Source organism: Artibeus jamaicensis, unplaced genomic scaffold (genome assembly GCF_021234435.1).
Source record: "Artibeus jamaicensis isolate MK-2021 breed Jamaican fruit bat unplaced genomic scaffold, CSHL_Jam_final contig_415, whole genome shotgun sequence".
NCBI classification, from domain to species: domain Eukaryota; kingdom Metazoa; phylum Chordata; class Mammalia; order Chiroptera; family Phyllostomidae; genus Artibeus; species Artibeus jamaicensis.
This window is the reverse complement of record NW_026521823.1, coordinates 22,515,442-22,529,199: the sequence shown is the minus strand read 5'-3', so window position 1 is coordinate 22,529,199 and position 13,758 is coordinate 22,515,442. Positions and strand designations below refer to the sequence as shown.

The following is a 13,758-nucleotide window of genomic DNA, read 5'->3' as shown; positions in this document are numbered from 1 at the left end:
TGGCCTGCAGGGAACCAGCCTGCAACCCAGGCATGTGCCCTGACTGGGAATCGAACCTCAATTATCTGGTTCGCAGGCTCAAGCTCAATCCACTGAGCTACACCAGCCAGGGCCTGGTTGTTTTCTTAATGTAAATATTAGAGTAGAAATTAAAGAAATAAAATTCTTACATACATCTAAAAATGTTTATTACCCACTATATTAAAGCCAGTTGGACAAACCATTTTATGTATTTTATTCATGTTTTTAAGTGTTCTAATAAAGCATACTTGATCATTTTTACAATTACATAGATACAGAAACAGTTCACTGTACCTTAACTTCCTTTCGGCGGGTCTGCTGGTTTCCATATATACACCTGTCCCAGGTGGACCAATCTGCCTGTATTTTAGAAGTTAAAGATGATGTTTGTTAGGTAAGAAAACACTTCTCTGTTAAATTTAAATTTACAAGAAAGCATTCATGTTCAAAAACATCAAAGTTTTTTGGAACACTATTTGAGATAACCGACTTCACTAGAACTGAACCACATATTTTATTTGAGATTATAAAGCCCAATATACTAGCTTTGCAATTTAGCCTATCTCATTTCATATATTTTAAGCACTGAATATATATAGAAATATCTATTTTAAATATGTTCATTTTATGTTCTTTTCCTTCCCTCACCTGAGGACATTTTTTTCATTGCTTCTAGAGAGAGAGGAGAGGAGAGAGAGAAACATTGATGCAAGAGAGAAGCATCCATCGGCTGCCTTCGACATGCATCAGGACCAGGAACGGAACCCGCAACCCAGGTATGGGCCCTGACTGGGAATCGAACCTGTGACCTTTCAGTTATGGGACGTAGCTCCAACCAAATGAGCCATGCCATCCAGGGCCACTTCATGTTCGTTTTATTTTAGTTTCCAGTAATCGATAAAGCATTTTCATACTTATGTCTTTTAGATAATGATATATTTTGAAAGATTGAGAATCATTTTTGTTATCAGGCATCAGAGATGAATTTTTTCTGAAAGACATTCTATTTGAATTCTATGAAGAAATATAACTGCTCAGATATGATGGGAAATATTTTTAAATTTTCACGATACCCCTCTGTTGAGAAATGACCACACTGAGTTGACAGAATAAAATTTTACGGTGTTACGTTCTGTCATAATTTACAACATAAAGCTTTGCTCTTTTTCCAAGTATCTTATTGACCTACTTACACATCCTTGCTTGTTCACAGGAAGCTATATTCAACCATTTTTTTTTGTACTCCTGAGGACATGTGTTAATTACTTAGGAAACACTTCTCTTTCATATTCTTTCATTAAACTCATCTTGCTGTGATTAAAGTAATCAAGATTTAAAGCATGTAAGTTGCCCTAATTTTATTTTTAAGATCATTGGTAGAAGAAATAAATTAAAGTAGTAAAAATGGATTAGACCAATTCCCATGAAATTTAACTTCTTTTGAATCTACATAAGTTCGCTGCTCTAGAGTCACTGATTTTTGAGTTTAAGAAGTACTAAATCTAATTTATTTTAGCCCCCTAAAAATGCTATTAAAATTAAGGTTTAATTAATCAATATTATACAAGAAAATATATGATAAGATAAAAAGCTTCAGAAGTTATTTTTAAGAGTATAATTATAACCATTGTACAAATAAAAAGTTTTAAATATGGCCTATATTTTTAATTAATTCAATGAAGAAGTACTCTCTTGACTCATTAAAAAAATGTATCTTCTTATCCTAAAGACATTTCAAAGGCCCTGTGAAGTGTCACTGGATAGAAATTCAAACCAGGGTTTTTGACTCAACAGGCTGAATACATACTTAATGCTACATTGGTTCGTTGCCTAATTAGCATTTTCTAGCTGAAGTTACCCTCTGAAGAGTAGTTCTAGAACTGTCCTACATGCTGTCAAAAAGAAAATGCACTATCGAAAGGCAAAAATACAAAAGAATCAAAGGCAGGCAATGAAACAGATATGATGTATTGTCTTCACTGAGATACCATTTTTAAATTTCACAATGAAAATGGAAATGTACAATGTACACATTGAAAAATGACTTGAGGTTATTAAATGGTTTAACAGGAACACATGGGGAGGTTCCCAAGTCTCTGAATGTGTTTCTCGGGATTAATTACAGAGCGTCAGAGCTTCAAAGTGGAAAAGCAGTCTATCTCTTTTTCTTGATTCGGAGACACATTAATTAGAACATTTTTCAAAATTGGTGAGAGTTTTGAAGTCGGTTATGGGTTTGTTAACTAAAACAAGGCCAAAGAACTGTGTAAAGGTACTTTTAACCTAAGGGAGGGTTTGAGCAGTAACACGAAGTTTTGAAAACATCTTTCATCAGAATTTGTAGCTCGTAATGAGAAGCTTAACTATGACTGAATATAAGCCAAATATGTGTGTGTGTGTGTGTGTGTGTGTGTGTGTGTGTGTGTGTGGACATATATATTTGCAGACAAAGAAAGGGAAAGAGAGGGGTTCCTCATTCATAAATTTGAGGGCCCTGCACATGAATACATCCTGGGCATGGACACTGTTCACTTTCTGTCTTGAAAGTGTCTTTCCAGGGACAAGTAATGGTCATAAGTCCTCAAAGGCAAACACAAACATGCACCTGTGTTGACAAATAGAAGTAGAAAAGCTTTACAAGTACTTCTTCAACCACTGTACCCACAAAACAAACCCACGCTTTACGCAAGGCAGGTCACACAGCTCAATTGCTTTCATATCCCCTGAACTTCTTCATTTTGGAAATTTTGAAGTGCTAGGCGGGCCTTACCTATTATCCCGTCTCGGCTGGTTAGGAGATAAAGCAGGAGACATGGGCTTTGGCGGTATTGGAGGGTGAACAGCTGGTTCCCTTTAAAATAGAAAACAGCAGTTCACTTCACCATGGAAACACGGTCTGTTTCAGCATCTATTAAGTGAATGCATTTGTTACCTACATGAAAAATATCTTATGCATCTAAAACCCTCCAAACATGAGGACACTGAAAACATTAAACTTTGAAGAAGTCAACTATTTAAATTATGGATATTTTAAATATTTACTCAAATGTATGGAAGTTGTATCTTCTTTAATTACAGTTTGAAATACAATTTTTTCTTTAAACAGCTTAATATTTTGCTGGGCTCTCCAGCTAGTCTGGCATTCTGGGCCGGCAGCACAGGAGCATAGTAAGTGGTTCTCGGGCATTAATAGATAAGCTTCTTTAGGAATTATGTCGGCTATCAGGCTGCTACAGAAACGGCAAGGAGGGTCTGCAATTCCACAGACCTCAAGGTAAAGTTGATGTGAGGCTCTTTACTAAATCTGACTTTAATATTGTCAGTACAGGCCAGTTTGATGCTGGGAAGCATATGTGTGTACACACACACACACACACACACACACACACTGTCAGCCTAAACTCAACAAAGTGCTCAGGTGGCCTCTAAGTGGGTATGATTGGATAACCTATAAACTGGAGGAAGGCAATGATGTGAATGGTGCCTATTTTGGATGGAGCCAGCATCTCGCCCAGGCACGTCTCTCCCCTCACCCCTAGAGCCACTCAGGTTATTCTGTTTTATCCTCAAGATAAACTCCATACCTGGTGAAAGTAGCCTTGGGACCCAGACTCCATGTGCCTCTCTGGCCTCTGCAGCTCCCTAGGCGAGCGTGTGGGCTCTACACCCAGCTGCCTGGATTGTCGCCTGTGTGATGATGACTTAACCTGATTCAGTGTTTGTATCTGTAATAAACCTCCTAATAGGATCACTGGGGTGTTGTCACGACTGAATGAGATCATGCTTTTATTTAACAAACATCTTTGGTAGCTTTCTATGTATGAAGCACTCTACAGAGTGACCAATTTCCCTGTTCTCAAAAGGCTTTCAGCACATAGGTATAGGACAGACCGAGAAAAGTGCTATGAAGAAAAATAAAAGAGTAAGGGGATGGAGAGCGATGGGGTAGTGATAGTATTTTATATAGAATGTCTTGGGAAGGCCACTCTTTGAGGTAGAATTTGAGCCAAGGCTTGAAGGACATGAGCCACGAGAACATCCATGGAAGAGCACATGAACTTGGGCACAGTCAGCGTCATGGTCGTGTTTAATACTTGAAACCAGCCAAGATTGCCAAGGGTGTCAGTGTGCACAGAGATGAAAGGTGGGCCAGGTGTTGGGTCCTGGGTCCTGCTATGTTTGTAGATGTTAAAAATACAAGAAGAAAACAGTAAAGGGGTGTGGGGAGAACTGGCCAAGGAGAAATGAACTAAGATAGTGTGGTATCAAGGCAAGTGTTTCAAGCAGTACTTGGCCATGCCAAATGCTACTGAGAGATCAAATAAAACCGGATTGGCAGTTACCATGGTTTGGGCGCTATTATAGTGGTCATCAGTCACCCAGAGAAGGGAAGTTTTGATGGAACAGTGCTGCAAAAACTTTACAGGAGTAGATTCAAGATAAAATGGGAGGTAGTGATGTTGAGACACTCTGCAGTGTGGAGGGAAGTGAGAACTGCGTAGCTCCCTGAAGGTTGATGGGTTCAGGAAGGTACTAAAATAGTTAGATATGATGATGGGATCCAGCAAAGGGGCTAAATTTGATGGTGCACGAGATGAGGACTGTGAACCAGGACACCTGGTTCTGCAAGCCCCTACCCCCACACCTTGCTCCGCTACACTGCCTCCTAGTGGCCCCTTGGGCAGCTCCAATGTCTCAGTGGAAGCTAGTACTCATTTAATTAAAATGAGTCTGGTTAACACTGTTTTATCCTACTCAGCTGCTTTGGGGGCAGCAAGAGAATATACAGAGAGTTGGCTTTAAGTAAGTTTATGATTCATCCAAGTGAGTACAACAGAAGAATAACAGCGAGGGAGGGAGAGAGACACATGGAGTGATTACAATGAGGGACTGTGAGCTCTAAATCGGACTTGGAGGGAAATGAGGATATGGTGGGGGTGGGGGGAGTGAGGAAGGGAAGAACTGTGAAAAGAGAGTAAACTCAATGGATTGGTGGTTGGGGTGGGGCTGAGGAATTTCTAGAATCAGAAAACTAGAGGGAGTGAGCTAGACAGACAGAAAATGAAAGCCAGAGAGAGAGAAAGCTTTGAAATTGAAATGTGGTTACCGTATGTGGTCACTTACAAGGGCAAGACCTATGGGTGGCTCCTGTACGGGGAAGGACAAGCTCAAGAGAGTGAGAGGAGGGGGTGGGGAGAGATCCTCTTCCTGGATTTGGAAATCACCAAGAATTATGACCAGGGGTGTGCTCGTCAGAGGCAATGAGCCTGGTGCTAACATCTTCGGAGTGAAGGTGAGCGACTCAGAGGCCTTCAGACAATTCCAGGGAGGAAGAGAAGCTCATAAAGGCATGGCTTGAAGAAGATGAGGAGTGTTGAGGAGGAGGGCATTAAAATTGATAGGAAAAGGCAATGAGGAGCAAGCAGAACCCTGTGATATGAGGTGTTAGGAGAAAGACAGCCCTCGCTGAGAGGAAGGCTGTGGGAGCAGGGGCCCCGGGGAGCACCCAGCAAAGGGAGAGACCAGTCAGTCAGAGACGAGGTTAAAGAGCAGCAAGTCTCGATGCTAATGAATGACACATGCAAATAGGCACTGTGGAGAGTTTGAGGGATCTGGGTGATGTTAAGTGATGCACAGTTTTGTGGGGATGATTCAGGTAATAAAAAGTGATGACTGTGGTTCCCACGGGGATTCGTGGCCCCAAGGATGGAGAGCGTAGCTGAACTGGTCCTGAGTCTTTCTCAGCAGAGCATGGTAGTGAGACTCTGGGTAATGGGCAGTAGCGCAGCAGAGAATGGAGCATGGCGGGTCTCAGGCCCTTGTGTTGACATGGCACTGAAGCTGGGAGAAGCATGCAAAGCATAAGGCCACTGTCTGACTCACCGTAAGTGCTCAGGAAATGTCTAGTGCCGTGGTGTGGTTTTCCCCACTTGAACCCAGTTTTGTACCTGCGCCTAACTGCTTGCACTTCCTACCTGTGGTGATCCCAACCATCGCCACATTCTGGCTCCTCTCTGGAACACCACCTTCTCCCTGTTACCTGGACACTCCCTCCTGGTCCTTCTGACTCTGGCGTGGGTGTTACCCACCCTAGGGGTACCCAAAGCTGTGGGGGACATATCATTCCTCTGTTCCTTCATAGCACACCCTCTTCATGAAACGTATCACACTATTTTGCATTACATATAATTTTCTGTCTCCGCACTGGATTAAACTCTTAGAAGGATAGTTAAATCTCAAGTAGTAGAACTGTGTAGGACAGGGGTGTCCAATAAAGATGCGTGAAATGAATGAAAGGAGTGATTAGATGAATGTCCACTTGGCGAAGAAGGAAATGCAAACTGAAGAGGAGCCTGAAACTTCCAAAACTGCAAGTTTCGCTGTCCCACAGGACAAGTCTGTTGGTCGTTGCACTACCGACCGCCTAGTAGGTGCCAGGTGCTCAGGTGAGTTACCGTGTTACATGATATGCCTGAAAAAACGGTTTACAAAAAATGGTCTCCCCATTCCGGCTCAGAATTAGACTTTACAATTAGATAGTAATTTATTTTGTTGCCATCATCTTCTCTTCTTAAAAAATATCCCTTTTGGGGAGATAATGTGATATCACTCACATGATGATGTCTTTATTGTACCTGTGTGGATTAGCTGATTGCATGTTTTTCTCCCAGGGGTAAAGGAAAGGGGTAAGAAGGTGACTGGTCCTGGGTCGTACTAAATCTGCACAGGGCACGGGGCATCTTAGAACAGGCGGCAGAGGCATAACCAGATGAAAAGGAGGACGCAAAAGGGATGATGCCAAACTGAGCTGACGCCAGAATCCCACTGATGAAAAGTTAAATTTCTTCCAGTTTGGAATGGGTAAGGCCTCAAAAAGGCCAGTCAATACTTATTGGGTGTGTCTGGGAGGAAGATGGGTTGAAAAGCAGATTTGGCTACCAACTGCGGTGATTGTTTGGAGTGCACCCAGGAAAGAAAAGGTGGGTATGTGGTTGTCAAGGCCAAGAACAGCAGAGAAGTGTATCTATTTCCGAGAGTAATGCATTTCACACCCCCGCTGGGCAGGGGCCAGGCCGTGCCACACTGACTTCAATTCACCTCACAGGAGGTTCCAGCTGCCTGTCTGCAATGACAGCCACAGATGACAGAATCCAAGCCCTCTAGGGCAATGGGAGAAATCATTCATGCCGTGCCAGGAGCTCTATGTGATGCCAAGCAGGGGGATTAAAATGCAAGAGTGAAGCAGGAAGCTGTGGCCCGGAATGTTTTGAAGAAAAGGAAACGAGACATCCATGCAGAATGATCCCGTCTGAATGCCACTCTGAGATGCAATGTTTGAGCTTAGATAAACTGACCCTGCTCTCCCCTTTGTCCTTCCCTCAATCCCACAGAGCTGTGCAGGGCCAATGCCAGGATGTTCGTGGCTACAGTTGTAAAGAATACCTTTCGGGGGTAAAATGGCAGTGCTCACGAGCAACATATGAAAACTGCGGACAGTCTCTCAAAGGCCGGAGCTAATAGAAATGACATGGTAAAGCTGTTCTTATTGCTTCATTTTCATGTGCTACTGCAGACGTCACTTCTATTCATTTGTTGTTTTTTAACATACTTAGCTCTGTAAATTCAAAACTGACTTTGTGAAGAATATTTCTGTTATTGCGGCACAGGTCTAGGCTAAAACGAGAATAATTGACTCTAATATATAATCATTAGTTTCTTTTCAGCTTTCCATTGTGCTTAGCTTTTGTATCCCACAGATTTTATTTTTTTATTCCAACAATGACAAAGGAGTTGGAACTCATTCACTGAATTCCGGCAACACGTCAGTTTGCCAGGCTTCCACATACATTAGTCAATTTAATCCATACATCTATCCTGTGGCATGTGCATCATCATCATCATCGTTATTACTATTATTATTCACTGAGTCTCAAACATGTTGAGTAATATGCCCTGGATCACATGGCTTAGTCCTTGGCTCAGCCAGGGTTTCAATTCAGTCTTTCTGACGTCAAATCCTATGCTATTTTTCTCTCTGTCACACTGTATCCAACCAATACCCTTCCGAGTATCTCCAGTGGAAATCTAATAGCAACAGGTTGTCTTGCGTTATTATTTCTCTGACCAAGGGAGGCGTCATTAGCTCAACAATCCTTCTTCCACAACTGCCCCTGGTATACTGTTAGGACACACCGCTGTGTAGGAGGTCAAACTGATGATTCAAAACAAGGGGGAGCCCATGTGTCAAAGAGCTTACACAGTGCAAGGCACATGTTCAAAAGAACGATTGCCGTTGATGTCTCACTTTCCAGCAGCCAGTGGCCATTTCGATAGGTCATAGCACAGCAGTGGAGCACACTGTGGGCAGAACTTCAGGGACCTGGGCTAGCTCAGCCACTAACCCTCATTTCGGACCTGGAAAGAGCACTGATTCTCTCCGGACCTCTGCTCATTTATACATGGAACAAAAAAATGGTCAGATCTGTGGCTTCAAACCACTGCATATTCTAGGAAGGCAGAGCAATTATGAGGAATCGTCAATTCCAGCGAGCCCCAAGTGCATGTTATAGACTGCGCGCCTCACACATACATGTACCACATGTCCCAAATGTATGTAGATGCTGTTGTGGCTAATAAAATCATAATCAGTATAATTTATGCTGACTTTATAAGAACATAAATAAACTAGCTCATCAGTAGACACAAAGAGATACCCTTTTTGTAAGTACTGGTGAATTCCTCGCATCTTTTGGTCCTTGGATGCGTTTTCAAAGACATACTAAGAATAATCCAACTATTATCAGGTGAAGTTGTAAACATTTTCAGCATTAAAAAATGAGTCTACTCCACATGAATCATAGACCTACATGTAAAACATACAATAATAAAACTTTTAGAAGGAAAAGATTCATGACCATGGGGTAGGCAAAGAGTTCTTACAAATAATACTAATAGCACAACTCATGTTTTGAAAAACATGATATATTGGACTTAATCAAATTTTAAAACTTTTTGCTTTGGAAAAAGAACATTAAAAGGATGAAAATATAAGGCATACACTGTGAAAAAAATATTTGCCAATCACATATTTGACAAAGAACTTGTAAACAGAATGTATTTTTAAACAAGCCTCAAAAGTAACCAGTAAGTATACAAATCACCATTCAAAAAAATTGGTATTGAGCAAAAAGAAAAAAGGACTCATGGTCATGGACAACAGTGTGGGGATTACAGTGGGTGGGGCGGGACTTATAAGGGCGATAAATGGTCATGGAAAAATACAATAAAAAATAAATTAAAAAATAGGTACGTGATTTGAAGAGATATTTTACCAAAGATATATACATGACAAATAAGCATATGAAAAGATGTTCAATATCATTAGTCTTAAGGGAAATGGAAATTTAAGCCATAATGAGATATATTACACCCTTATTTGAATGGCTAAAATATGTTTTTTAAACTGATAGTATTAAGTGATATTAAGAAAGTGAAAAAACTCGAATTCTCATTCATAGCTGGTGGAAATGCAAAGTGGTACACCCTCTTTAAAGAGTGTGTGGCAGTTTCTTACTATAGACCTAGCAATCTCACTCATAGCCATTTAAGAGAAATAAGTACATATGTTCATATGAAAACCTATATGTGAACATCTAAAGCATTTTTGGAAAGAAAAGATATGTCTTTCAACTAGAGAACACAGACATGGATTTCGTTATCTCTGTTCAATGGAATACTACTCAGTAATGAAAAGGGATGGCATGAATCTCACATGGAACATATTCTGTGAAAGAAGCCAGGTTCAAAAGGCTATATCTGCCTACTGTTTGATCCACTTACATGATATTCTGCACACCTCTGAGTGCGGGAAGTGCCCCCAATTTGCAGTGTATGAGGAAAGTCCTAAGTGAAATACTAGACCTTGGACCCCAACCTAGTAGTCCCACAGTCATGGAAGTATAGGACTTATGTCACACTATGCTCCTGTCACCCACACTACACCACACCCAGGTTTCCCCGCCTACCGGAGTCTGCTTGCTCCAAAGCCTTCTCTTCTCCACAAAATCCAAACTGCCATTCCCTCAATGTGCTCCAACTCTGCCCAGTTTTAGCAGCAATGAAACCTGATTTATGTTAGCGACACTAAGATTTGAATGACCACAGACAGCCCTGTAGCCTGTCTGATGTTTATGCTATTAACTGAGGGGAGATGTATAATCTCTAGCTGGTAGACCTTCAGGCAACACTACTAAATGGTGAACTAATGTTTTCTAGTCCAAGAGCTTGGTTTTTATGGCTGGAGCAGAGGGAGCTGCAGTGTGAAGGCTGATGTTTTGGGCAGAGAGCTCGCCCCAAGGTATCCCAACTCTCACAGCTGCTTGTTTGCTCCTACTTGAAGGTTCCCTCCTTTGTCATACTTCACGGAGCTCCCCTGGAAACAAGGGCTCCATGGGAGGGAGGGGCAGTGGGAATCTGGATGGAGGGGAAACGGGGATGTTTTTTTTTTCCATTCTTGTTGCTGTTAGAAATACGAGTTACTTACAATTAGTGTGAGGGGGTCAGAGACTGGCAGTGTTGACCCCACGGGACTGGGGGAAAAGCAGCTGATTGCGGAAGGTTCAGCCCTTCATTTCCACATTAGTGTGGAATTAGTTTCCTCCTTGTTTTATCTGAATACTTTTCTAAAATAATAAACCTTTACTCAAGATAAAGTTTTATTTATTTTGAATGTTTAGAATGGGTATTCTAGGCATTCAGATAAGATTGTAAAATCACTGCATTTAGACCTTTTACTGAGTCTATTAGAATCTTAATTTTTACAAAACAGAATCTAGCTGATATAAAGAACAGTTTTGTTGGGGGAGAAATAAAATATATTGGTTTTATTTAGAATGATAGCAAACTTTGTAGGGGGTCTGGTACCGATAGAGTTAAAAAATCGCAGCATAATTAGAAAGGTCATTTTACCATTTATAGTTACAGACAGAAAAATAGAAGTGTAGTGCAAGGTTGCCATGGCAACTCACTTCTCAATCAGGATATGTTTTCAAAATCTACCAATCAGCTAACTGAAAGTGAAAATCCACTGAAGGAGAAGAGGCTGAAACAAATATGGATGAGAAATTATGAAAGAACATGGCAAGCAAGCACTCAACTATATGGTGATTTTTCTAGGTGTGTTTCCACAATTTTAACTTTATCAGATATTACATATTCTGTTCTCTGTCTTTGAAAATGATTCTAGAAAAAAAAAACTATCTTGTTTTGTTGTTACTAGTGGCAGTGTCTTCATTACTAATCCTGAATCAATAAAATGGATAATAATCATAAACATTCATATTGCCTATTAAGCAATACCTTAATTTGGCTTCTGTGGGTTTCTTATATGAGCATCACATGCTACTTAATCCATGCAAATCTGTAAGCCACCTAAATGCATAGTCAGAAGCACTGACTTTACTATAAACACCAATATGGTGCTCAGGGTGGTACGCTGTGAAGTCAGAAGCAGTCTCGGCCTCAGCCTCAGCCTCCTGGAAGTCTTGTTTCTGTGTACCCTTGCAATGCACAGGGACACTTCTCACGCCTGGCACCTATTATCTGTGCTGCTGGGTCAAGCCTGGCAAATGGTATCCTCCTTGAAGGACTCAGAGGTGAGAAAAGGTTTAAGAACTTGAAAATTAAGACATACACTAAGAATTGGTGGCAAATGGTTTGGTGTCTGACTTTTTAATGTCTTCAAAAAAAGAAGTGGAAAGGGAAAAACTTTCACTGGCTCTGACCTTCTAATAATTTTCTATAATGATTACATTTGTACTTTCTTTTATATGTACTTCACAATCTCGAGCACATAGTCAGAGTTCAAATTACGTAACAGCAAAGCATTAACTCTTAAAACAGAGACAACATTCTGAAAAGGTACCAAAGCTTATCAATAATGAGTATGTCACCCATAATTTCTTACACCAAATAACATTTTATCATGTGACATGAAATTTGGAGTCACTAGATTTCTCACTATCACTAAACATAACTGATAGCCGATGAAGATGAAGGCATCTTGGATAGAAATCCCACAGCTCTACACACGTGGACAGACACATGCTGCATGCGCCCACCCATACTGCGTGCTCTCTGACATTGGAACTTTTGTCCCTTCTCTCCTTTCTGTTTGGAGTGGCTGCCTCCTCACGCATCTCCTGCTTTAACCCTACTGTCCCTCAGACACATCCTCCATCACCTCCCTCTCTCCGTTGCCACATACTCTGTGGCCGTCTCGACCTTTGTGTTTATCATGCCCCCAAGAAATCACTCAGTCAAGGACAGCCTTCATGTGTACCTCAAATTGACCTCCCGACAGACTCTGAGTTTCTTGAAATAGGGACTGGGTCTCAAACTTCCCTGTGTGCCTGGATTCTGCAAAGTGCTTCCCTAGCAGAGTCAAAGCTCAACAAGTGTTTTGGGGGAGAGAGAGAGAATGAGAGAGTCATGTTTAAATTGTCGTCATAACTTAAGCTCACAGAGTAAAGCCTAACCACAAAGAGACAGAGAGACAAAACCCTAACTAGAGGGGTTGAGAAAAAATCCTTATCTTGAAATATTAATAAGAAATATTCAAATTAATTAATCAAATATATTGATCAATAAATTACTATGGGAAATTTTACTGATAATTGAAAGGATTATAAGATGATGCTGTCTATGAGTATATGCCAACAGTAAGTGATGTTTTAAGGTCACGAACAATGAATTGCCAAGTGAGGACTGAAGATAATAAGCTTTCTGAGTTGATGACAAAGACAACCCCTTGGGCTGAGAAATCTCAATGGAGGAAGTAAGACCCACAACAGACTTTGAAGAATGGGCTGGTTTTGGATGGTAGAATGCATCTATTTACACAGCCTCCACCCTCCCTCCCTCTCATGGCACCTCACCTTCACCCCATAATTACACCAGATGAGGTCTCATTTTCTGGTTCCTCCTCTACCACCTTGTGTGTAGAGACACATCAGTGTCCAACTTTCATTCTCTTCTGCTTTAATCTTTTCCCCATAGGTAACCTCGCTCTGAGGATACTGTATTTAAATTTGGGGCCTCATTTACTAATCTGGCTCTCCATCCAACCTCTTATCTGAGCATCCCCCTCATTTCTCACTGCTTGGAAATTACCTCTGCAAATAGATCCTTTCGGTATGCAAGGCACTACCTGCTAAAATCCATGCACATTGAGCTTTGTGAGACCAATGTGTACTTCTCATCACGCTCCTATTTCTTCCTCCACTGATTAGTGACATCGCTATGCTTAACATCGCCATGGGACTGCAAACCCGGCATGTGTGATTTCTCCTCTCCCTCCGTTCCTGGCCCCACCTCTTGCATGAACTTTTCCTCCCAAATTCCTCACTAGAAGCTTTTCTCACCACGCCAGAGCTCCCAGAAAATGTTGATGATTTTTTCATGATACCACAGTTGACCTTGGTTACGATTACTTGTGCAACCACCATATCCAACTTTTGGGGCAGTAGAAGACCCTATGGAGTTCTCTGCCCCAGGAACACCACCCCCATGCTGCCAAGTGGCATGTAAGCCTCATCTCTGATCCCCCTGTTCCTTAGGAGTTCTCTGCCCTCCTTTCCTTCTGTGCGGTGGCCCCTTTGGATAGTCTCATGCTAGTGACTTTCTCCCCATTAAAACCTGCCAAAGCACCATCCAAATGAAGCCTGTAGGGCTACTGTC

The 13,758-nt window shown here is 41.4% G+C and overlaps 1 protein-coding gene across 5 annotated transcripts in view; it reads right to left on the bottom strand.

The window, feature by feature from the left end:
• Window positions 1–13,758, bottom strand: part of SCEL (sciellin) — a 155,245-nt gene that overhangs the window by 47,675 nt on the left and 93,812 nt on the right. For all 5 annotated transcript variants that reach the window (XM_053665460.1, XM_053665461.1, XM_053665458.1 and 2 more), the window contains 2 exons: window positions 2,792–2,872; window positions 316–381 (listed from right to left, as the gene is read on the bottom strand). In XM_053665460.1, coding sequence (XP_053521435.1) covers window positions 316–381; window positions 2,792–2,872 — 147 coding nt within the window. The remainder of the gene's footprint in view (window positions 1–315; window positions 382–2,791; window positions 2,873–13,758) is intronic.